General features: G+C 42.1%; 1 protein-coding gene across 2 annotated transcripts; it reads right to left on the bottom strand.

The window, feature by feature from the left end:
• Positions 1-3: 3 nt before the first annotated feature.
• Positions 4-24,945, bottom strand: tax1bp1a (Tax1 (human T-cell leukemia virus type I) binding protein 1a). 2 transcript variants are annotated; one of them, XM_040020354.1, is made up of 18 exons: positions 24,800-24,945; positions 20,795-20,868; positions 20,295-20,509; positions 16,778-16,880; positions 15,805-15,995; positions 15,411-15,566; positions 10,827-10,975; positions 10,341-10,431; positions 10,035-10,220; positions 9,630-9,881; positions 9,036-9,227; positions 8,854-8,926; positions 6,891-7,411; positions 4,283-4,369; positions 3,078-3,264; positions 2,787-2,995; positions 2,049-2,131; positions 4-1,447 (listed from the first exon to the last, which is right to left on the bottom strand). In XM_040020354.1, the coding sequence occupies exons 3-18, from the start codon at positions 20,481-20,483 to the stop codon at positions 1,237-1,239; spliced, it is 2,880 nt and encodes a 959-aa protein (XP_039876288.1). In that variant the 5' UTR covers positions 20,484-20,509; positions 20,795-20,868; positions 24,800-24,945; the 3' UTR covers positions 4-1,236. The 2 variants fall into 2 exon arrangements, with proteins under 2 accessions (XP_039876288.1, XP_039876287.1); XM_040020353.1 differs by lacking the exon at positions 20,795-20,868 and having other exon boundaries at positions 24,800-24,944.
• Positions 24,946-25,304: the final 359 nt, after the last annotated feature.

Here is a 25,304-nt window from a genome sequence, read left to right as displayed (position 1 = left end):
AAATGCATTTAGACAAGCTGACTTTATTCATAAAGATCTTTGCAGCACCACTTAAACCATTCTCACATGAAAAGGCCTGCGTCGGACACGTGACATACATACACAGGTTTGTCTTGTGATGACTGGACATGTGCGTTTCTTTCCTTTTTATTTTTTTTAAAAAGCCTGATTACAACACGCATAATGACTGAAATAAACAAGCGGTGGTGATGAAGCCCCGTGAAGACGCACATAAACGACATTCAGTCATGAGGGCTAACAGACTGTGACTGTAAAACATGAAAGTACGTAACAAGTCTAACCCCGTGTCCGGCAGCCAGTTTAGCCAAAAACGAGGTTCGTTATCTCCTAAGCCCAGCTTCGTACGGCCGACCTAAGATCAAGAAAGTGCACGCCAGGAAGTAAAACATCATTGGTCCTGTCTTCTTTTAAATATGAGGGAGGTAACGATAAGGGGAGGCGGGTTCACGACGTAATTCACAGGTATCGCCACAATTTATATTTCTTTTCATTTATGTACAGTACATTCAGAATAAAGCCTTATTTAGTGCAGATACATGAAAATGTAGTGCTGTTTTTCTTTTGTGTTTAAACCATCTCATACGTACAATATTTCATCTCCACCACACAGTTCTTCACTTTTTATGTACACACACAGGCGACTCTTTTAAGATGTCACATATTCATATTCACTTTGCATTTATGCTCTTATCTCTCGCGTCTTGCGAAGCATCATACTCTGAGGACAAATAAAGGACGACTCACTGCCTTGGATGATTTCTCACTTGGTGTATGCATGTTCGGAGAAGTTAAAAGAACAGGGACGTTTAGGATACTTTCCCTCGGAGTCCCAGTTCAGCTTTGTGGCTGTGAATTGTTTTGGAACACAAAATATGTATATTTGTGCATTTAATCCCTTGGAGGAGAAAGATGCTAGAAAAGCAAAGGATTGTGGCACTATTCCTGAATGTTAATGATTGTATGTTAACGTGAAAGCTGCTAAATAACTTGGGAGGACTAGCCGCCTAAGTACAAACTCTGCTTCCTTTCAGAAGTAGACTACATTCTCTTAAACGTTCCAAACAAAAAGGAAAAAGAAAAGAAAGAAAACCCAGAAAAATCACAACAAAAGTGCAAATGATTGTATGTTAACAAGATAAATCAACCAAACCCGAGTCAAAATCAACTAATAGCGACACATATTTACCCATACAGTATGCCGGAACCCCCTCCCCTTCATTCGATTTGCTCAAAGTTGAGGACGTGGCCGTCAAAGTGCGTGAGGACGTGCCGCTCGAAGAGCTGCTGCTGACAGTTGAGCGGGAACTGCTCGGAGCAGACGGGGCACACCTTCCAGTGGCTCTCGACGTGCTGCTCGAAGCTGCGCTGCTCAAAGTGCGGCGGGAAGATCACCTCGCACAGCGGGCAGCGCTTGTGAACGTCACTACTGTGGAAGGGGATGAGGGGAAAATGGATGAGGTCGGGGGTTGGTGGAAGGGGTGATGGATAGACGAGAGAGACAAAAAATTGAAAAAGAAATGTGAGTTTCCGTGTGGATCATTGTAATGGAGTAGGCCTCTTTTGCTCACAGACCAGATTATGACTAAATAATGAAAGCCAGAGACGTGTGCCTCTTGAAAAGCAGCTGTTGAGTCACTTGCAATAAGCAACTGTGTTACCCCCCCTGCAGGGTAATTATTGGCTCTGTGCGCTACTCTTCCCGTAAGAGCAGAAACAGATAAATGAATTCTGTCTTCATGTGATCCTCTATGTTCATAAGGAAGAAATCTCTGACTGTGTCATTTAGCATGTTATGTCATATATACCAGGGTTCAAAATGAAGAGTTCTTACTTGGAGCAGTTTAAGTTGTGGAGAGAAAATGAATCAATGGCTACTTTGATACAAATCTTTTTTTTCCAAGGCAAAAACTCCCAACAAAGCAGCTGTCTATGCGTCTGTTTTTACTGATGCTCTTGTGCGTTATTTTGTTTCCTTCTTTATGTGTCGTGTCTTCTAGGACACCTTGTGTTAAAAATGAATGTCCTACCTGGAGTCAAAGCAGAAGCTGCTCCTGGTTTCACTGCGTCTGTTGGGCTGATGATCACAGGACTGCTGAGCCCCATCTCCCACCTTTGGCACACACACACACAAAAAGAAAATTTCCACTATTTGCTCACAGATCTGAATGCTTTAATGAACACCACCTCCAAAGACAATTACAGGAAAAAGGAGTGCGACTAAAGTAAATGAAGCGTGTGTTAGTAAACTATGTGTACCTACGTTTCTATTACGTGACAGTAAACAAGGATGCCCCATTATCTGACAGTCTCTAACTCATCTTCTGCCTGTCCTTATGCAAAACCTCCTCTAATTACTCTCCCCCAGCTCTTGTTATCTTCATCTCTCTTGAGCTCTGAAGGAGTGACATTAATTAGAGCTTCATGCAAATGAGTTCAAAGCACTGTCTTTTAAGGCCAAGCTGCATTTCCCTTCGTTTAGCGAGGGAGAAATCCTCCAGAGACGGAGAAGGGTGAAGTAAACGCGGGATTATCGTGGCAACAACAAAAAGCCAGTGTAGGAGAGCAACGGCTGGGATCGCATCACAGTGATTTAAAATATCCCTCAAAAGTTATGTAGAGAGGTCAATTAATGCTGCCAATCATGGTTTTGTATTTATTCAGAAATACAATGCATTATTTATATATAACAACACTACATACACTAAATATAAAATTTCAGCCAACAATGGGTTTTTGAGTTTTGAGCTAGATACACTGCTACTCACATTTTGTGGCTCCTCTGGTGGATGCTCGAGGGTCTCGGGGGGACTTGTGCTACGGGAGGGTTGGATGCAGACCACCTCTCGATCCCAGCCTGGTGCTCCCGGACCCGGGCTAGATGGTGAGATCGGAGGTGCGCAGGGAGGGGTGCAGGATGGAGCCTCAGGTGGGGGACGGGACACGTGCTCAGGGGAAAGTGCAACATCCCCCCGATCTAAAAAGATTAACACATTAAAGCAGCAGGGGAGCAGCAGGGACACAGAGTGCGAGTAAATCATTTCAGTTTCTGACCCGACCTCTTGTGGTGTCGGTGGAGTAAGGATTGCCGTACTGCAGCTCAGCGGGCCTCTGTGGCACCAGCGGCGGAGGGGAGGGATGCTGGGGGTAGGGCAGAGGGTAGCGCAGCACCATTGGCTGCCGGACCTCAGCACCCTGAACAGCAACCTCCTGCTCCCTCTGCCTAGACATGTAACGCTGCAACTGCTACAGAAGAGATGCGAGAGAGCTTTACACTTTACACTTCACGGCCACACCTCATTTAAAAAGTCCTGGATATCCTCCTGATGCTATAAGCACAGAACCGCAGTCAGTCTCAGTTTTATAAGTCATCAGTTAACATTTCAGCAGAACCTTTCTCACAGTTGGTGAGTGCTTTCATCTTAAGAGTTAAGTTTCCCGTCTACATTGTTTCTGCCCTTTGTGATTATATCTGAAGCAAGCGCATTAGTACCCTACTCATTACTGTAATGGGTGTCAGACTCTGGCTCCCTCTGCTCTGGCTTTGCTGATAGAAGCACTCACCCTCTCCCTTTTTTTGTAACTCCTTCCTTACTCTCCCTATTCCTCCCTGATCTCCTCTCTTTATGACTTCATTAGTGCGCTGCTATCAGGTTTAACATTTAAACCAGGGTTGGGAAGGTGAAACAGACACGTTGTGTGGCATTTGCACCATCTAATGGCACTGTACCAGTGGGCGAAAGAAGCAAGTATAGATGTATTAATTAGAGGAGAGTGGGGAGTGTTGAGTAAGAAAGAAAAAGCTATGGAAATGGTTCATACACCTCCTATAATTGAAAGCAATGATACTGGTCTGGGCTTCAGCTCAGTCTACATTGTCTAAGTATGTGAATTTGATTGTAAGTAAGAGCTATGTTGAGGCTAAAGTTTTATAACCTTAAGTTGAGGTCATTGTTGAAATATGCACAGTTTTACCTGCAATGAATAGATTCATTTATGCACAACTTGTGCCTGCTTAGAAATCAGAGTATGCAAAAGTTTCTAGAGTGCTCGGGCACTATGTGTGGAGAGAGTGCATTAACATTTTCACTGTTTTTAGACCGATTTCCATGGTGACAATTGATTTTTCTCCTCTTTTCAGGCCAATATGGCCACAATTTATGTGCAGACAAGTGGAAAACCTGAATGAAAGTGCTGAGTTGCTGTTAAAGCAACAATGTTGCATTGAAAGTCATTTAGAGAACACTGGTGGTGGCATCTTTACCTCCTGTAACTGCTCTTTGTCTCTGAGAGCCTGGGCAAGGTTGCGTTTCAGTTCGGTGACCTCGCTGGCTCTCTCTGCCATTTGGACCTAGTGAAATAGATAAAGACAATCAACTCACAGCACAGTGCATCTCAGCATTTTTTTCATTTGACGTACAGACCTGTAAGATGGGCTCAAGAATCCCTTTATCAACTGTATTATCTTAAACTCATTTAAAACCAGGATTTGCCTACACTTTACTCTTACCAATTATTTTCAGATTAGCAATTTCATCCTCAACGTTTAGCTGTGGCTCAATTTAATAACAGCTCGTTTAATCTATTATGTGTTGATAGCATTTGTTTTTGTTTAGTTGTAACAATTTCATCAGCTTTTCCAAAACTTTTATTTTTATTCTAACTGCCAATCTGTATGGTTAGCCAATAATTTTAATTGCCAACCATAGTTTTAACTAATAATCTTCAACTTTTTCCCCCTTAGTTGTACAATACCGCTGAAGGGCTGTACAGCTCAGGAGTATTTTCATTACGCCACCGGGCGGGGTAGCATGGACACCCAAGTTTGTGAACATGATGACTTAAGAACGATGCAATATAGGATTTTCAAGTTCATACCATAGGTGCATCTACTGAAAATCTCAGACCAGTTTGAACGATTTTGATCTTGACCTCAAAGTCAGGATCAGAGGTCAAGTTTTTTGAAAATGCTGTCTACGCGATAACTTGAGGCCGATGTGACCTAGGATTTTTTCAAATTGATACCATAGGTGCTCTTATCTAGCATTAGGCTATGGGATAGCATTGGTGGCCACCAGTATTTTTATTCATACGATTCATACAGCTTTTAGTTGATAATAACCTCTTTACTTGTTGCTTTTATTTTGTGCCAATTTGAGAAGACCAAAATCAGCCTTCATACAGCCAGGTAAGTGAAAATATTTGGTTTTAATTTCACCTGGTGCAGCCTCAGATGTGTGGGCCTTGCTATAAAACACATAACATAACGTAAAGCTGAAGCGGACCAGGGGATCGTAGTAAATCTCTTAGCCTCTAACAGAACTGACCCTGTGGGATAGTTTACATGGCCCGTTGCCCGTCTTCTCTAATTTCACCCCATTTCAAAGGTTCCAGATTCCCTCCCTTCCCATGGTTTCTCTTTCTGCTTCATGTCCATCTGTCTATCCCAATTTTTTCTCTCTTAAATTTTGCTCGCTTCTTTTGCTTCCCCCACTTGTTCTCTTTCATCTCCTTTTGTCCTCTCTCGCGTTTTCCTTCTATCATAAATTTACGGCACGGCATTAGAAGGTTAAGTTCAGGTGAAGGGAGTCCGCAGCAATGTAGTACTATGCACCCCCCCACACACTTCATCCTATTCCTCTCCCTCTCTCCTTCCTCTGGGTGGCTGGTGTAAACAGCCATAAAGCATGCCGCTCTGCGGCTGCCTCGCTTGTCAGTCTCCGGGGCCATTAAGAGCAGCTTGGGACCCGGGGTGCTCGCCCCAGACAGGAGACTCTATCAAAGTTGAGGGAGAGCCATATTTACAGCGCCGATAAACACACACTCACTCATGGAGATTAAATGCTATTTGGTACTTTAGTGGAGGTTCGCATTCAAAATGCAAGGTCTCTACTGAATCAAGTACACATACCACACATGCTGGCTCACCCATTGGAAGGTATGGTCCATACTGTAAGTAGTAGAGCAGTTAGACATTTGTTGTTCTTCAGGCTTTGTGGTTCAGCAAATTCCATTTGAATGACTGGGTATTACATTAAAGTGTTTATGCATGGCACAGCAGACCGTCGTACAACAATGTTTTTCAGGCAGCTGTGTTTTATTTTAATGGTAGATTGTGCATAAAAGAGCATTAAACTGAGTATAGATATATAACATACAGGAGTGTCCCAAAATGCACTATATACTTCGTTTTTTCTAATTCATTCCAGGTTTTATTTGGAAAGACTTGAGGCCATGAGCATATGACAGTTTTGGTTTTACAGTTTTTGTAAGCGTATCATTTTTGTGCCCATGGTCCGCCAAGTGACACTGGAGCAGCATTGCAAAATTTCCTACTTAGCAAGAAGCTTTTCAGTCCCCGACGACACTGCTCCAGCGCATAACACAATTTATGCAATCCATGGCAAATTTCTCGAAACAGGATCTGTTCTTGACAAATCACGCAGCAGAACGCCTGCTATTCCACCAGTGATGAAAACACTGAACTCCTGGAGCAGGAGCAAAGCCAGGGAAGTCTATACAGAGCGCTGCACTGGAACAGCACTATGTGGCGGCATACAGCTAGTCTTCAAGGTGCTGGAACATTAAGGCAAGTCTAGCAGGTAAAACTGCAACCGCTCCTTTGTTGATGCTAAAAATATGAATAAACTCAGTTTCTGTCATTTGTATGAATTTATTAAAATTGTATAGTGAAATCTGTATATTGTGAATATACTGCAAATTATGTCCTCAAAGTTGTACTTTGTCAGTATTTATTTTAACCAGTATATCTCATTTCTGTTACTTTTTGCTGTGGAATGAGACCCAACACCCTCACAATCACATTCTCTCTGAGATTTACTTAATCTTAAGGTTATGTCTTTGTGTCTTACTCTGAATCGCTCCTCCTCGTCAGCCAGCCGTTGTTTGAGTGTCTCGTTGATTGCGCACTGCTCCCTCCATTTCTCCTCCATCATTGCCAGCTCCTCCTCCACTGAACGAGTCTGCTCCTTCTCTGCCTCTTCCATGCACCTCTCCTCTACCTCCAGCAGCCCCTGCTCCTCGGCACCGTCCCTCAGCTCCTCCATATTCAGGGCCCCTTCCACCTCACTGTTTTCCTCAGCGCCCAGCCTCTCGTTCTCCACTTCTACCCAACTCGCCATCCTCAGGCTCTCTTCCGGCAGGCTCTCCTTCCTCTCCTCTTTTTCATTCTCTTTGTCTTTTTCATTATCATCCATTTGTTTCACTTGACTTTCAACCCTCACCTCAGCTTTCTCTTCAAATGTATTCAGTGTCTTCTGCTCCTCCTTCTCTGTGCACACTTGTGTATCAGCATTTGTGACTTCCTTGTTGCTGACGTCTGGGGTGATTGTCATCTCAACAGCTTCTTGTAGGACTGCAGCAGCTATATTTCCTGTAAAAAACAAAGTTACAATTAAACCTATTTAAGTGTAAAGAGTTTTACACAGAGAAATGTGAGCTGAAGGCATTAACCATAATTCAGCTCCTTGGCACTGGGTGGAAAACAGTGGGTCTTTCACTGAAACCCTGTGGAGAAATCTGCAGCAGCACAAGTACAAGGGTACAGAGTGGAGTTTTTATGAATGAACTTATTGCAGCCTGGCAGAAGTGATCCAGAGGTGCACAAGGACACGAGAAAGAGACTGCCAAAATAAAAATTAGGTTTCGATTTCAGTCAAGTACGGAGGTGGAAACATTATGTTTTGTGGCTATTTTTCTGCTAAAGATACAGGATGACTTTCCGCCTTGAGGGGTCATAGATGGGTCCATGGATCTGGACAAGAACCTTCTTCCCTCAGCCAGAACACTGAAGATGGATCTTGGATGGGTCTTCCAGAATTACAATGACCAAAAACATACCAATAATGCTTATCTCACTCGATGATATGCAAATCATTTTATCAATCTGTCCATTCTGTTCTGCTTATCTTTATCAAGGAGCCTATCCCAGCTACCACAGGGGGAGAGCTGAGTACGACCTGGACAGGTCGCCAATCTGATGCAAGTCTAACACAGATAGACATACAATGATGCACACTTACATTCACAACTATGGCAAAATAAAATCACAGATTAACCAAACCCCACTAATTGTATGTCTTTGGACTACGGGAAAAAGCCCAAGTACCCAAAAAGAATCCACACAAACAAGTGGCAAACATGCAAACACCACACAGAAAAGCACTGTAAGGCAACAGTGCTTTAGCAAATGACGTGGTTCTGATGAATTCATCAAGCCATGACCTCCAGCTTACAATGGGGCAGTTTTTAGCTGAATGTGAAATGGTTAGGTTAAGAATTAGTGCCTCCAAGTGTGAGGCTATGGTTCTCAGCTGAAAAAGGGTAGAGTGCCCACTCCAGGTTGGGAATGATTTGTTGTCTCAAGTGGAGGAGTTTAGGTATCCTGGGGTCTTGTTCACCAGTTAGGGGAGAGTGACATGTGGATTGGTGCGATATAAGCAGTGATACGAATGCCAAACTGGTCTGTTGTGGTAAAGAGAAAGCCGAGTATGAAAATGAAGCTGTCGATTTACTGACTGATCTTGTTCCTACTCTCACCTATGGTCGTGAGAAACTGAGATTGTGAATACAGGTCCGCAGAGATAAGGTAAGGAACTCAGTCATTCACTCAGAATGACTGAGCTGCTACTCTTCCACATTGAAAGGAGGCAGTTGAAGTGGTCAGCCAGAAATGCTAGAGAAATTACATCTCTTGACTGGAGAAGGAGGCTGGGGAGAAGGAGGTCTTGGCGTCTTTGCTGTCTCCCCAACCTAGACCTGGATAAATGGCAGAAAATGGACAGAGGAATATGCCCTTTATCTGAATGTATGTACCTCCTGTTGGTGACTCTGGACTAGGGGTCAGTGGCTCCAGTGTTGTCTCAGTAGATGCATTTCTCTTTGGCTCCTGCAAAGATATACACATCAATGAAATGCAATTTTGCTGGTTTAGGCACATGTGGAACTGAACGAAATGTTTCTTTTCAGCCTGATGAGCATTGCTAAAAATTACTCACCCCTTGGGACTCCGCTGTGTTCAGTTTGGCCACCTGTCTGCGGAGGCGCTGACACTCCCGGTACTTCTCCTTATAGTGCTCAGCAGCCATGTGGAGACGCAGCTTCAGCTCCTCCACTTCCCTCTGCAGCTCAGCCTCTGCCTCTGACACCACAATCATGCTGGGTGTCATGTCCCCATTGGTCCCAACACCCTGAACACACAGTGTTAAAAAAAATGATTAAATAAAAACAAACAAAAAAAAGTATTTGTGAATTTATTTATCTCCATTTTAATATAACAAATATTTGAGACTCAGAACGACTAAGGCAGGAGCTTTGTAATCTAACACAGTTCAAACTGTTCAGCAATAAATTATAAACAAACAAAAAAAAGGCTCAACTCCAAAATCTTCTTTGCACTGTGTTCTTTGTTAAAATGGTAAACAGTTAAAATTTATCTTGCTTAAATTGGTTGTCCTCAGTTCTCATATAAAAATCATCCATCTAAATAAAACTGAAAAGTGTGAAAATTCCTTTCCATGTTTAGCTACAGATTTCCCTAAACTTCTTTTCCCTAAACACAGGGACAGATATTAAGGAAGTCGACCACTGACCACTTCCTTCTGTGCAGTGCTCCTCATGCGGTCAAGCTGGCTCTCCATGCGTTGGCACTCTGCCTGGGCATCAGCTAAACTGGCACGGAGCTTGTCGGCTTCTAAGCGGGCGCGGTAAAGCTCGGTCATCGTGTGGTCGCGAGTACTGGCTGAGTCACGCAGCTCCGAGGCTAGCAGAGAGGCCTGCTGCCGGGATGCCTGGAGCTGCTCCTCAGCCTGACGGAGCTGCTCACGTACACGGGCCAGCTCTGCCTAAAGACAGAAAGAAGAAATTTAAATATAGTGCAACTGATTTTACTAAAGCTATACCATCAAAATGCTAACCCTGCGATTAGTGGACACTTTTGTTTACATTTTGAGTACTACTTTAGTGTTGCCAGCAATAATATGCACAAGCACTTTTACTTTGTCAGCTTTGTGTGCCAGCAGCTCTTTCTCCAGGCTGTCTCTCTGTGCAACGCAGGCCCTGAGCCTCTCCAGCTCCTCTTGGAACTGAGCGATGGTCACCTCCCGGTTCAGCTCCACCGCCTTTAGCATCTGAAGCTCTGCGCTCAGCTTAGTGTTCTCCAGTTCTGTGCTGCGCAGGTGGGCCTACACATATGGCGAAACAGTTAAACAGAACGGGTCAAGTAAGAATGCAGACAAAAACACACCCTCGGCTGGTACAAAAAAAAAAAAAAAGTCAGCCTTTCACGTAAAACACTTCTTCACCTTATAAAGATCTCGCTCATCCTTCTCATTCTTCAGCTGGCTCTCCAGACTGTCTCTCTCTGCTGTCAGCTTCTTTAAGCGATCACGCAGACTGAAAGACATATTGAAAAACAACTTCTTTAGTGCTTTCTTGTGTCTCATATTATAAATCTAAAGTTTTCTTACAAAAAGCTATTTAGTGATTAAGTGGACACCTTAAACATGGCTTTACTGATGGGTATAATCTGTGTGTGTATAAGGCCGGAAAATATCAAATGAGAGCCATCAGATGCCAGTGAAATATGTTAAAGCCAGGCTGACATATTCCTGTGCAGCATCTGGCACAATTTTGTATGCGTGTTTAAACCTGGGAAGTAAACACGCATGCAAAACTATTCTACACATATTCCACATCTGTGAGGCTGATGTTAAGCTTGCTTAGATTTATGTAAACAGTCTGTCTTCAAATGGATGACTGATGGTTACATGTTGCCATTCTTCACTCACCAATCCAGCTCTGTCTCCTTTTGCAGGCCCCTCTGAGTGACTCCCAGCAGGTCCTCCTCTAGCTGGCGTACCCGGTCCGTAGCCTCTGTCAGCCTCCGCCTTACCTCCTCCCTCTCTTCTGACAGGCCCTGTGAAGAACGCAGCAGCTCCTGCGGGCCAGAGAGGTAGCTGTACATCAGCCTGACAGCCACTACAGTCAATCTCAGTAGCTGAAGAGCTCTATTATAGCCCTGCCAAACCCATTCACTATATTTCAAATACTACTGTCTCTATATATTTCTTATCAATGTACAGCATAAATAGAATTTTTTTTTTTATCAAAAGTTATGGTCAGAAGCTTAAACACACACAAACACTCCTCTTGGCCACGAACATCATGGTAATTATGGACTTTTTGTGATTTTCTTTAACTGTCCTTTTTTCAGGATCTTTAAGGACTTAAAAAACAAGAATTGGGTGTAAAAGTTTGAATTTATTTTGGATTTTCCCCAATCCTTCTCTCAAACATGTCAAAAGTATACATACAAGCTCATATATATACATACATTCACTTAAATCTTTTGTGAAGTGGTACTGAAGGTTCTACATCATCTTGACAACAAATTGTAGCTTCAGTTCGCCATAAAAAGCATTTATTTGACAGCACATATTGGACTGATCGTTAGTTAGAACAATGGGAAAGTCCAAGGAACTCAGTGAAGAGAGGGAAGTCTAAATTTACACAAGTTGGGAGGGTCTTTGGGAGACATTTGCAAAGAACTACAGATTTCAAGATCATCAGCTCAAACAACTGTATGTAACTCCGCTGTGTCTTTACCAAGGTTTGGAACTATCACCCTCAGATGAGAGGAATTTTGTTAGGATGTTCAGGATCAACCCAGGAAACACAAATCACCACTGTCCACAGTGAAGCAAGTTTTTTACATTGGCATAGACTTAGAGGGTGCTGACCAAGAAAGAATCCTCTGCTCCAAAACTGACACCTTCAAACTTGACTGAAATTTGTTGCTGCCCACATGGACTAATGTCACATAATGCCTTCATCGTCTCATGTGACTTTTATGCTCACACAAAACAAAGATAGACAAGATAGATTACTGGAGGAATAAAGATGAGGCTTTCAAACCTAAGAATGCTGTACCAACTGTCAAGCATGGTAGTGGTAACATCATGCTCGGTGGCTGGTTTCCTCCCAGTCATACTGGTACACTGCATGGAATGGATGGTATAATGAAAGAGGAGTACCTTCAAATTCTTCAACTTGGACACATGGGTGTTCCAATGGAACAATGATCTCAAACACACATCGAAACTGGTTTTGGATTGTATTAAGTTTATGGAATAGCCTTCCACAAGTCTTGATCACAATCCCACTGAAAACTCTTGGACTATGCTTAAATGCCAGATCCGTGCCAGGAAGCCAGCTGATTTAAATGAAACTTTTCCAGGAAGAGTGGTCAAATATTAATCTGAATTATGCCAGAAAAAAAAAGTCTGATGGAGGTATTATTTGTTAAGGGACATTTAACCAAATATTAAAAGTTTTTTTAGTCTGTGCAACTTGTGTATCCAATTCTTGTTTGTCATTAAAGATCTAAACTATGCAACCATGCCATCCTGTAAAAAGTTGAAAGAAATCATTAAAAGCCCCAAATTAACATTGCATTTGTGCCCACGATGACTGTATGTAAACTTCTGACCACAACTGTATTTAATTATTTATTACTGTTCTCGACCTCTACGGCATATTTCTAGTGCAGCTGTAACATGTGAATTCCCCTCTAGGGGTTCAATAAAGCCTTATCTCATCACTCATAAATAACTGGTTACAAGTTATGACTCATTAAGTCTTTTGTTGGACACAAAGCACAGAATAACTATGTAGATTCCAAAAAAAATGTTCAGTAACATCCTGTAGTGGAAGTACAAAACAATTTACTGCTATCAAACAACACATTATATCAGTTTTGTTTTCTCCGTGTGGTGTGCCTGCAGAGGAAATACCTTGTTTGAACTTGCTGCGAATTAGCAGTGAACGACATTAAATCATGCATAGCTAATATTGGTTGTGACAGGACAACATACCTGTGCACACACCCTTCCTTTATTTTGTAGTATGAGCCCTTAACACACCCATTCTCTTTCACACACTAGGAAAGACAGACACACAGCTACACAGTCAAGGACATACAAGAGACAGACAGAGTGCACATGCACACTCCAACGCATACTCAGGCCCGTCTCCCTCTGGGCTTGGCTCTGCATAGATTACTGTATGATTTTTACGGCTGGCGTTTGGGAAGCACTTTAGCAGTGCGTAAAGACCTTATAAAAAGTATAGTCGTAAAATTAGCAGCCACAAAATATGTACTTATGTTTTCACGTTAAGAAACTCAAAGGATATTTTCATCAGCGAGCCACGAGCTAACGCACCTACTGTAAATGTTTTACAAATGACACACACACCCCTATTCACACAGGTCGTATATCTGCAGATGGACATGCCTGTTGAATGAAAAGCAGCATGGTAATAACAGAGCGTGTGTGTGTAATTTATGGCGATTTTGTCCTTCATAAAAAAAAAAAAAAAGAAAGAAAAAAGGGGGAAAAAAAAGGAGCAACAGACTAACTCAAAGCAGCCTGTGGATCTACACCAGGAAGCTGCACTAGGGGGCGATAAGAGACTGGCTTCAAGCTCAGAAAAACCTGGCAACTTTCTGGGTTTCACTTCTCTCTGCCAACTCCCCTCTCCTACTTTTATTGAGCTAGCTTGAGGTGTCTGTTTTTGGGCGTGTGTGCCAAGCTACTGCTTATCAAATGAGGATCTCATAAAATGCTAAAATGTGACTCATCCTGGTGAGTGAGTGAGTGAGTGAGTGAGTGAGTGAGTGAGTGAGTGAGTGAGTGAGTGAGTGAGTGAAGAAGGTGTGAGGGACATAGCGGACGAAATGGGTGTAGAAGTTTTTGTTTTTTTTAAACTTTATTCATTTTGACAGATTTTTCTAAACGTATCATTTTAACTTGGATTAAAAATTTATTTCCTCGTCATGCCAATTAAGAAACTCTGAGGGAGAGAGAAAAAAAGCGAGAGGGAAGAAAATAAGACAGTGAGAAAGCAGTGGCCACTGCATCGCGTGACTGAGTGGTGTTTGTCCCTCAGGCTGGGCAGGGCTCTTTTTTCAGACAGGCGGTTTTGCGGACTACCCTCCTCTCATTCCACACACAGACTAAAAGGGTTTGCAAGCGGGTGGCATAATGAGTGCGTTTGTTTGTGTGTGTGTGTGCATGCATGCTTGTGCATGTGTAAATGCACATTAGAGGGGCCCTGTTGTGTAGAACCTGAATGTGAATGTGACAGCCTAAGGGGACGGAGGGGACGGGGGTTTGTGCAGGCGCATGCACGTGGGTGTGTGTGTGCGTTTGACGTCATGTTTGTTCACTCTGTGGTTGCGATGGCATCGTCCCTGACGCCAGATGCCCAAGAAAAACTGTGTCCCAATTCCGTTCTGGCCCACTGAGTCAGGTCGTTAAAGAGGGAGAAAAAGACACACACACACACACAAAACACATGCACAAACAGACACACACTGAGCAGCTTTTTGTGTGTCTGTCAAACATGGAAACAGATTATACATGAATTTAGCCCTTTGAAGTTTTCAGACCTATGATCACTGGTGAGGAACTGGCTCCAAGCCTGTGTCCATCTACACACTCACCTGTACACACCCATACACTAAATACAACTACACACACACACCGAAACTGTCTTAACTCTCTTCAGTCTCAAGGTTGCATATATACCGTTTATTTATTTTATCCATGTACGGACATTTGAACTCTATTGAGTATTCCCAAATATTTTTGCTACTACGGAGCTTAGGGCGAGTGAAGACTTCGGATTTTTTAAATACCATTCTAAATAAAACTTCTGACTTTTAAACTGAAGACAGAATGAGCTCTGTTACTTAACGTTAGGAATATTAATTGCTTGGTTTGTGGGTTGGCTGAGGTTACCATCGGACATTAAAACAAGTTCATCATTGTTGGCGATGACAACAAGCAGATGAGAGATGTAGGCTACGGGGCTAATCCAACATTGCTGACGTAGGCCTGTCATGTCACAACTGGATAAAAACCTGTGGGCTATTTTAAGGGTGGGAACATTGCTCAGGGTTCCAAATTTAACTGCAATTTAAAAAAAAACGAAAAGAAAAAACGAGAAATACCAGTTATTTATTTTTAGATTCATTAATTGGGATGGACACTTATACAGGAGTTTTCTACTCCTAATTGAGAACTCAAAGTGCTTTTTTACTACGAGCCCCTTTTCACTCACACACACACACATTCTGACTTTATTCTAGGCCTAAGCCTCTTGTCTGACATTCATGCACAATGAATGCATCAGCGGAACTACATTTCAAGGATTCTTGAAATGAAGACTGCAGGAGCTGGGGATTGCACCGCCAACCTTCTGATTAGTGGACGGCCCACTCTACCTCCTGAGCCACAGCTGCCCCTACAGGTTTCCCTCCCCCTCCGTGGGAACCTGTACTATTCAAAACTTAGCCCACTACCTCTAACCTGGTTATGTGTCCGCAGCAGGCAGCACGTCTCCCTCTCCTGCTCCCTTTCCCTGGCCAGTCGCTTCTGCTCCTCCTGCAGCTGTTGCTTCTCCTCTTGCAGGAGACGCATAGCTTTCAGCAGTTCCCTGCGCTCCTGCTGTGCTTCCTCCACACGCTAACAGGCAGAAGGAGAAGCAGAAAAAAAATCAGATCGACTCAATTTGAAGGGGATTTTTGGTCACGTTTATCTTCTGGTCTTCTGCAATTTATTACATTTACCTCTCATTTTTTCCCCTATTTAGAGTGCTGATTCTATAGTCAGTTACACTGCAGATCGCTGTTTGATGACTCAAGACCAGAGGGGTTAAGAAAACTGGGGAAATAAATAAATAATAACATTTTGTGCATTCTACCTCTAGCAGGCCCGTTTTGGTGGTGACGACCAGTATGTCGGAGTTGCTGTCATCCTCAGTAACAGTCAGCAGCTCTTCGGTGGGCGTGGCTGACCTGAACTGGAAGGGTGTGCTGGCTCCTCTGATGTCACCAGCGTGAGTGACGTAACAGAACTGGTAAAACTCTCCATCAGATTTAGGAACATAATAACCTGCACAGCAAAGAAAAAAGAACGTAATGTTGGCACGTAAGAGGGGCACGTTGTGTCCTTCCTTATAATCGTTCACATATACACATATATCTCCTGAAATAAAAGCTTAAGTGTCAGGTGCAGCACGAAGAACTTAAACTGTGAATCATGCAAAGCTCCTTCTTTATAGACCAAGAATAAAAACACGCAGCTGGAAATTAACATAATGGGTTCTTTTATAGACCAAACCTGCTCAAAACTGTTCTAGACTGCCTATATTTACAATATCACCCCAAATATCCATCCAACTGTTCTGCTTCAAAGCAGAGAAAGAAAAAATCACCAGCATTGAGAAGACTTATGCAGAGGATTTAGCTAGAAAATACATTACATATGCTGGGTTCGAGCATTCCAAGGTTACACTGGAAACTAACTGAAGCATATTATTCAAGTGTGAGCCCTGGTCCTCTAGGGCAGTAGAGGAATATCCAGAAGCCAACTGGTTTTACTGACTCCTGACACACCGCAGCGTGCTCTCATATTTTCACTGTGTAATGTCTGACCGTTCCAGGCCCAGTAAAACCAGTTTGCAGGCCCTCAACTGTCTGTGTCTGTGTGTGTCTGTGTGTGGTTTGAGAGGTGCTCAGGTCCCAGGCCTCAGTTTGCGGTCGTGTTCCCTTATTAAATAAAAGTGCTGGTTTTTATATGCACTGTAAAATGGAGGAGTAACTTTGGAATACCCTGGGTTTGTATAGTGGTTTAAATAGTATGTAAGTGTGCGTGCGTGTGTGTGTGTGCTGTACCTTGAAACACCACAGCCCTGTGCACAGTACTTCCTGGTTCATAGTTTTCAGGCATAGGAGACCAAACGAAGGTGTAGTAATCTCTGGCTGTGCTCCAACCCACCTGAGGAGACATTAAAAACAAAAATAAACAAACGATCCCACAGTGTAAAAGTTGTGTGCTGCAGTTCAAATCACGCTGAAGAAGGCCAAATTTTCCAGCAAACATGTGTTAATCGTTAGATCTGATTTGAAAAGATGCTTGATGAAGCATTCTGGAGGACTACATCCAATGTTCAAAGCAAGAATGGAAACATTTAAAACCCCTCATTTCTCCACACACCTCCTCCCCCTTTCACTCCTTCCCCTCAGTTCCTGCCCCTTTTGGACCCACAAAAAAGAGGGCCAGCAAAGGTGTGAGAAAAGGGTGGAAGGGCAAGGGGGGCTCGTCTGCATACAATCGTGGGCTCGTGGGGGCTGCAGAGACTAGCCCACAAAGAAATGGGGGGGGAAAAAAGGCGAGGGAAGCGGGAGAGTGGATACAAATAAGGTGAAAATTTTACAGAAAATGAGAAGGGAAATGTAATTCCCTGGATTTCACGTGTTGTTAGAAGACAGATGATGAAAGGTTGTCGTGCCCGTCCCAATTCAGCTCCGTGCATTGTAAATCTGTCACATACAGCCGCGCACGCGCCCCGTCTTGGACGCATGCGCACGTGCATACCTCGCTGTAACTCGTACTCATAAGTACGCGATGCATTATTGTGACATTACATAACTACGTTTCAGCTGCGGTGAACTCAACCATCTGTGGAAGTGCAGGACGTTTTGTTTTCTTAAAAGAAAAAAAAAAGAAAAAAAGAAGAGTTAACCAAAGAATATCACACTTAGATGATCAACAGGCAACACTTGCTGATTTTCTTTTTAATGAGCTGAGTTTTTAAAAAACTATTTCTGTAGGAAAATATTAAAATAAATGACTTTTAACTGATTAAATCATTAAATGACTTTCAAGTACAAAAAAACAGTCAACAAAAACAAAACACGGAAGCTTCAGGTGACGACAGTAAATCACCCGAGCTACTCAAAACGTTTGTCAGGCTTTCAGATTTGATAATGTTGTTGCACCGAAACGTAATTGCAGTGTGTGCCGCATCAACCCCATTACGCTGCGTATAATGCTGCTCCAAACAAATGGTAATTGTCAACGTGAAATCTTGCTGCCAAGAACATTCCTTCCACCCCCAACAGCATCTGAGTGAGAAGCGGGGCTGCGATGGGATTCCAGCCAGGTTTGTTCGTGTGGTCATGTGTATTTGCTTAAGAGAGAACAGACATAAATAATTTTGCTAATTGCAGAGTGAAGTTGACTGACACTTGGTTAGGTATGGTGTGGCATTCCAACAGATGAGTGCTGTTATAAAATAATCACAGGCAAAGCAGCTATCAATCATTCATCCAAGGTGTGAGGGAACAGCACGATGACACTTTAATTATACACTCACACAACGGGTTTCTCCCTGCCGACCCAACGGACATGCCACAACCAAAAACCTCCACGGGGCTTTTCAGGGAGATGAATGTGTGTGTGCATTAGCGTGTGTGTGTGCACGTGAGTCAAACATCAAACTAAATCAGGCTGTCAGTAGCCAAATAAAACAAATATGTTGAAATGTTTTTCAGTGACGCAAAGCGACGAAAGAAAGAAAGCTAAGCAAGCTTGATTGTAATGGGAACTGTTGATCTTCTCTGTGTATGTGAGTACTGTTTCAATGCAACACCATCTAGGAGCACATTTGTTATAGCAGGATCCTTATTGTGGGCTATGAATATTTTCGACCACTAGGGGGTGTCTGTACACAACTCAACTGAGCACTGCCTCTCTGAGCCACCTGAGTCATCCTCTTAGCAAGTCAGCTTTGTTACTTGGTCTCTAGGCTTCATTACTCAGTCTCTCTAGCGTTCAGGTAACGCCTGTGGATGTCGGAGGTAAGAGGAAGAAAATATTCTCTTTCTGAGTCATCTCTGTGGAACAGATTTGCCTCCAGGACTCAAACACAGAGTATTCAACAGTGAGTTCAAGACGTTTGAGGAAAAAGTCAAATGAAAACAGTCATTTTTTTTTAAATAAGCAAGCTTACAGTTTCCAAATACCCAGTGAAAACCATGCAGGGGAAGTCTGATACTTCATACCTCTGCCAGAGGCTCTGAAGTCTCTCTCTGTGCCATGTACAAGCTGAGTTTCTAGATCAAAAAGAATATCTAGGACATCAAGGCGTCTTCCTATTTGATATGTATGTAGAGCTGATATTAAATGTACAATTCTGCTCACAATGGTACAAAATCCTTCAAACTAATTTCTGGAGCCAGATCTTGACTGACTCCAAAAGTTAATCACCTCTAATTTAGTCTAAGTCCCTTGGAAGTAATCCTTCCAACAGAAACAAAGAAACTAAACCCGCCCAACTGAGGAAAAAGGAGGTAAAAATCATTCAAGTGATTTCCAGTGGTCATTACCATTTGTAAAACCCCTTTAAATACTAAACTTGATTACCTGACAAAATAATTATTAGCTGAAATGGTTAAATATTCTTGCAACAGACAGTATACACTGATACTGCAGAGATTTTGCTGCTGTAAAATAACATCTCTGTGAACACACACAAAAGACAGACGTATACGTCAAAAGGATTAAAGAAGCGTGGTCTGCTTGCTCCCTGCCATGAAGCTCTAACCATCAAACAGGTTTCATTAGCACGAATTACAATAATTACATTTTCCAATCGACTTTTTTTCCAAATAAACGCGGCGTCTTTATTCCTTTTTAATTGAGCTGGTGGATTTGAAGTCAGTTCTTAAACAACGATAAAATGTTTGTCTTTTGACTTTACGAGACATTAAGCTTCCTCGTTCGCATTTCCTGTTAATTACGTGTGAGATTTGATGGCCCCGATAAAAGGACGGAGCACGGGGGGATGCTGCTTAGCAGGAAGCAGCGAAAAGGATGGAAAGAGATGGTGAGCCAACATGCCAAAAGTGTGTGTGTGTGATCTTAATAGGAATCAGAATGGTTCATAAAGAGTACCAAATGATTGCCTCGTCCCCCCCTCCAGTGAGACCTACTGTAACCAGCCCACCATGCACACTCTTCCTCCTTCTGCATGTAGAGCAACCACACCAAAGCTTGCGGTGAGGTTTTAAGCATGTAGAGAAGAGCTCAGCCATTAGCGTCAAGGCGGATGTATGTGTTAATGTGCCAAGTACAAACCTATGGCCAATTAATAAAACGCTAACACATAATCCATGTCAAAAAACACTCGTATAATGGGCGGGAAATTGTTTTATTCACTAAGTATGTCTCGGTAACACAAATGATTCCTATTATATAAACGTCTGGTCTTTAACCGATTATGCCTGCCTTTGTCTTTGAAGCGTGGTCTGAGTAATAGCAGCTGTAGTGTGTGTGTGTGTGTGTGTGTGTGTGTGTGTGTGTGTGTGTGTGTGTGTGTGTGTGTGTGTGTGTGTGTGCGTGTTGTACCTTGAAAATGCCCACCCAGTCTTTGGGGTGGGGAGTAATGTAAGGGGTCAGGGTGTAACGACACTCCAAGGGTGCCTGGGGTAGGAAACTCTTTCCCACATTCTGAAAAATAACGTGGGCAAAGTTGGACGTTTCCATCACGCTGACGCTGCTGCCCGGCGATGAATCCACCACCTGGAACGATGACATTGTTTCCTGTTGGTCACTTCATTTGTCTAGAAAAGGGAAAACAGCATAGACAGAAATAAGTATGGAGTGAAAAAGCAAACATTTAACACAAAAACTGTTCCAAAATGATGCAATCCATTAGAATCAAATGATTCCAAGTGTCTCAATTCCTTTATGCTCTGCTGGCATGTTTTTCCTTGACACTTGTACATTGCAAAGCAATGACGTGCCATAAAGCTTCATGCCAGTTAGCTTTTGCACTCCTGAGTCACACGCAATCCTTTTGTTGACACTGTGTTCAGACTTTGAGATGATAAAGCAGTTGCACTTACACTAAAGATCTGCGGAGGCCTGACTTTCTCTCCCACTCATAAAAGTGATGACACCATGTTTACCCTTTCTGCACCTGAAACAGGTAAAAGTGTACACAAGTGTATCTCCCACAGAGCGAAGAAGCAAGCAGTCGTGCTGAATGTTTAAATATGCACATCAAACTGGAAAATTTGGTTCTTCAACTATAGGCTATAGGCTCACTGCTTCTCAGGAACCAAGTGCGCTACACCTCTATAAGAGGAAGTTTATTAACATTTGTTTTTCTATGAAGAGAAATATGTCTCAAAAAGGTTGCAAAGGCGTACAACATGATCCACAAGCATAAACTGAGCTTTACAAATGTGTGAAATGATTTGTGTGTAACTTTTGAGGACTCAACGCACAAATACAAAGGAGTTTGAGCACAAGTAAAATTATTTCACAAATATGTACATCTAAACTGATACTGATCACTTATACACAATATATTAAGTTTAGCTCAAAAATCCCAAGTTTTTGACTTCTAAAAACCTTTCTATGCGTACAAATGTGTAAAACCACACGTAACAGCTCTGTCGCTCCCTTACAAAACTTTAAATGCATGTGAACGAATCGCCTAATACGCACAGACCATGTCGCATGCCCACATTTAAGACAAATTGAATGCTGCCAGCTGGTTTCAAGTGCCAGTGCAAAACTGGGACATCTGGGCAGCGTTTTTTATTTTTTCCAAAAAAAAGTGAACATTTCTTTTTCTAAAAAAAAACTTAGAAAATGTGATTAACCAATTACAGACATTACACGATAGCCTATAAAATATAATATATGGTTTCAATAATCTGCTTTTACATGTTGAACATTCTTCTGCTGGGAAAAATCAACCAGTGCTTACAAACAAATCATTGCACACATTTGTAAATCTTAGTTTACACTAGTGAATCATATCCTACGCATTTGCAACCCCTTTTGAGATGTATTTCTCTCCATATTTTTCCTTGCTTTAAACATATTAGACCACTTGATTAATTACCAGTTATTATTGGGTTGAACCCTCTTTTACTGGAAACAGTCCTCTTAGGTTTCGGTCAATATTGACATGATAGCATCATACAGTTGCTGAAGAGTTGTTGGCTGCACTGGGTGGGAATCTCCTGTTTCACCACATCCCAAAGGTGCTCTATTGGATTGGAATATGGTCACTGTGGAAGCCATTTGATTATAGTAAACTCACTGTCATATTCAAGAAACCAGTTCGAGATAAACAAGCTTTGTGACATGGAACAGTATCCTGCTGGAAGCAGCCATCAGAAGATGGGTACACTGTGGTTATGAAAAGATGGACACGGTCCTCAAAAATGGAATAATATAGTAATAACAGGCTTTTTGTTTAAAAGATGCTCAGTTGGCCAAAAGTGTGCCAAGAATATATCCATCACACTGTAGCAACTCCATCAGCCCGAACAACTGACAGAAGGTAAGATGGATCCATGCTTTTATGTTGTTTGAGCCAGATTCTGACCCTTCCATCCAAAAGTTGCGGCAGAAAATGAGAGTCATGACGCATCTTTTTTTCAATCTTCTATTGTCCAATTGTGGTGACCCTGTGTGAACTGTCACCTCAATTGCCTGTTCTTAGCTGACAGCAGTGGTAGCTGATGTGGTCTTCTGCTGGTGTAGCAAACCTATAACAAATTTTGCTTTTTTGCATAACTTGGTTGTAAAAAGTTGTTATTTGAGTTAGCGTTACCATCCTATCAGCTTGAATCAGTCTGGCTATTGTCCTCTGACCTCTGGAATCAGCAAAGCATTTTTGCCTAGAGAACTACTGCTCACTGGATATTTTCTCTTTTTCTAAAGAATCTCTATAAACCCTAGCGATGGATGTGGAGGTAATTACCATTAGCTCAACCATATCTGTAACACTTAGACCAGCCTATCTGGCAACCACAATCACAAAAAGTCACTTAAATCACCTTTCTTCCGCTTTCTGATGCTTGGTGTGAACTTCAGCATGTCACCTTGTCCATGTCTACATAGCTAATGTGTTTCCGCCACGTGGTTGACAGATTAGGTAATTAGGTAAACAAGCAATTGAACAGGTATACCTAATAAAGTTGCCATGAGTATATATGTCATTATCGATTAAGCAGACAAAAACAGGCCATCCTCAGGCTGTGAAAACAGAAAAAAAAAACATCTGAGAAATTGCTACAATATTAGTAATGAAAAAGTTTGGTACATCCTGAGAAAGAAAGAAACCACTTGTGAACTCAGCAAATCAAAAAGGCCTGGACGTACATGGAATCTAACATTGTTGCATGCTTGCAGAATTACTTCTATGGTGAAGAGAAACCCTTTCACAACTGCCAACCAAGTGAACAATACTCTCCAGGAGATAGGAGTATTGATATCTAAGTCTACCATAAAGGAGACTGCATGAAAGTAAATACACTGGGTCCACTGCAAGGTATAAGGACTCATAAGCCTCAAGAATAGAAAGACTAGATTGGACTTTGCTAAAAAACAAAAAACAAAACAAAAAACAACAACAACAAAACATCTAAAAAAGACAGCACTGTTCTGGAAAAACATTCTTTGGACAAATGAAACCAAGATCAACCTCTACCAGAATAATGGCAAGAATAAAGGATTGAGAGGGTGTCAAAAAGCTCATACCACATCATCTGTAAAACACAACAGCGGCAGTGTGATGGCTTGGGCATCCATGGCTGTCAGTGGCACTGGGACACTAGTGTTCATTGACGATGTGACACAAGACACAAGCATATGAATGAATTCTGATGTTCAGAGATACTGTCTGCTTGTTGATTGGGCGCCGTTTCATAATACAGATGGACAATGAGCCAAAACATACAGCTGAAGCAACCTAGGAGTTTACTAAAGCAAAGAAGTGGAATATTCTTGAATGGCCAAGTCAGTCACCAGAGCTTAACCTAATCAGGGATGCATTTCACTTGTTAAAGACTAAACTTTGAACAGATAGGCCCACAAATAAACAGGAATTGAAAACCTCTGCAGTAAAAGCCTGGCAGAGCATTAAAAAGGAGGAAACCCAGTATCCAGTGATGTCCATGAGTTCAAGACTTCAGGCTGTCATTGCCAGCAAAGGTTTTCAACCAAGTATTAGAAATGAACATTTTATTTTCTTAATTTAATTACCAATTACTTTTGAGCACCTAAAATGAAGGACTTGTGTTAAAAAACACTTTAGTTCCTCACATTTTTATGCTCTTTTTGTTCAACCCACTGAAATCTGCACTTCAACTACATATGAGTTGTTTCATTCACTGTGGTGATGTACACAACCATAATTTGAAAAATGGTGTCTCTGCTATGGGCATCTCTTTAAAGACATTTTTATGCAGTACTACACTGCTGGAAAAACTAGGGTGTTAAATAGGAAAAAGCAGCGGTATCAGTGACATTATAATTATAATCTCTTGACATTGTTCACGAGTGTATAAACCCCCATATATGAAGAAACCGCCCCACCACTGTGATGAAACAGCTGACTTTAAACTGCACAGTCAGGGCTATTGTTCGTGGTCAAGAAGAATGATGCAGCTGCTTAGCATCACGGTCACCAAGTCATCTCCGTAACTGCGAAGCAAGCTACAACGACAAACCCAAAATCCCTGCATTTCCTATACACCCAACCCTGGACTGATAAACATAACGTGCAAGTCTAAGTCATAAACTGATGCTCGGTTAAGCTAAACAGCTAACGTACAACGTCTGACCACTGATCCGCTTCGACCAAAACACGACGAAGGCAGCACACAACGGCTAAAGTAGAGCACAGCCCTTTAAAACGAGCTCAGTTAGCCTGGAGTTAATCTTATTTGTTATGGCTAAGGAGCTAATATTAGCTTGTGAACAGGCCATGTCCTGTCAAGTCACCAGCTAGCTAAACATTATACTAGTCGGACAGCTAGCTGTCTGGCTGAGAAAAGAGAGCAAAGATTTTCACAAGCGTTATTTTAGTCTGAATTTAAAAAGGGTACCCTTTTCATTGGATTTCCGCTTGCAAAACAGAGTGAATGTCTGCCGGCCTGGCCGATGTTTTTGCCAGTGTCCCCGTTGTTGTCAAAGCTCTGGCGATGATGCGTCTCTCTCTTCCTGAAAGAGAAAATGATGCTGGACTTCCGGGATGCTGAGAAGTACCAGTGATGCTGCTGGGAATAGAGGAGACGACAAGAGGTCAACGTAACAACTTTATTATTTACTCGGGTGACTTAAATCACTTTAATTATTATCCTCGTTTATTTCACTTATTAAAAAAATATGACTTAATACGATAACTGTTTAGGGTCATTTGCCAACTCTAACAACATCCCATTAATTTAAAAAATAGAAAACAGACGGCGCATTTAACCTCGGTTTTTAACGTAATGATTTTACGTTTTTTATTTTCATTTAAAATCATGGCAGTGAATGATTGTACAGACTGAAAGAGCATTTATAAGTAAAAGCACAGGATATCCCGCTTTTGCCTCGTTTTCATTGGCT

The sequence above is a fragment of the Simochromis diagramma genome, unplaced genomic scaffold, assembly GCF_900408965.1.
Source record: "Simochromis diagramma unplaced genomic scaffold, fSimDia1.1 OVJJ01000753.1, whole genome shotgun sequence".
Lineage (NCBI taxonomy): Eukaryota > Metazoa > Chordata > Actinopteri > Cichliformes > Cichlidae > Simochromis > Simochromis diagramma.
Note: the sequence above shows the minus strand (reverse complement) of the source record. Positions and strands in the feature narration are given on the sequence as shown.

Coding starts and splice junctions, on each gene's coding strand:
- tax1bp1a (XM_040020354.1), bottom strand. CDS start 20,483: ATGTCATCGTTCCAGGTGGTGGATTCATCGCCGGGCAGCAGCGTCAGC. Junction 15,567..15,804: donor CCAAAACGGGCCTGCTAGAG/GTAGAATGCACA, acceptor TCTGCCTGTTAG/CGTGTGGAGGAAGCACAGCA. Junction 2,132..2,786: donor CACCAGAGGAGCCACAAAAT/GTGAGTAGCAGT, acceptor TGTGTGCCAAAG/GTGGGAGATGGGGCTCAGCA.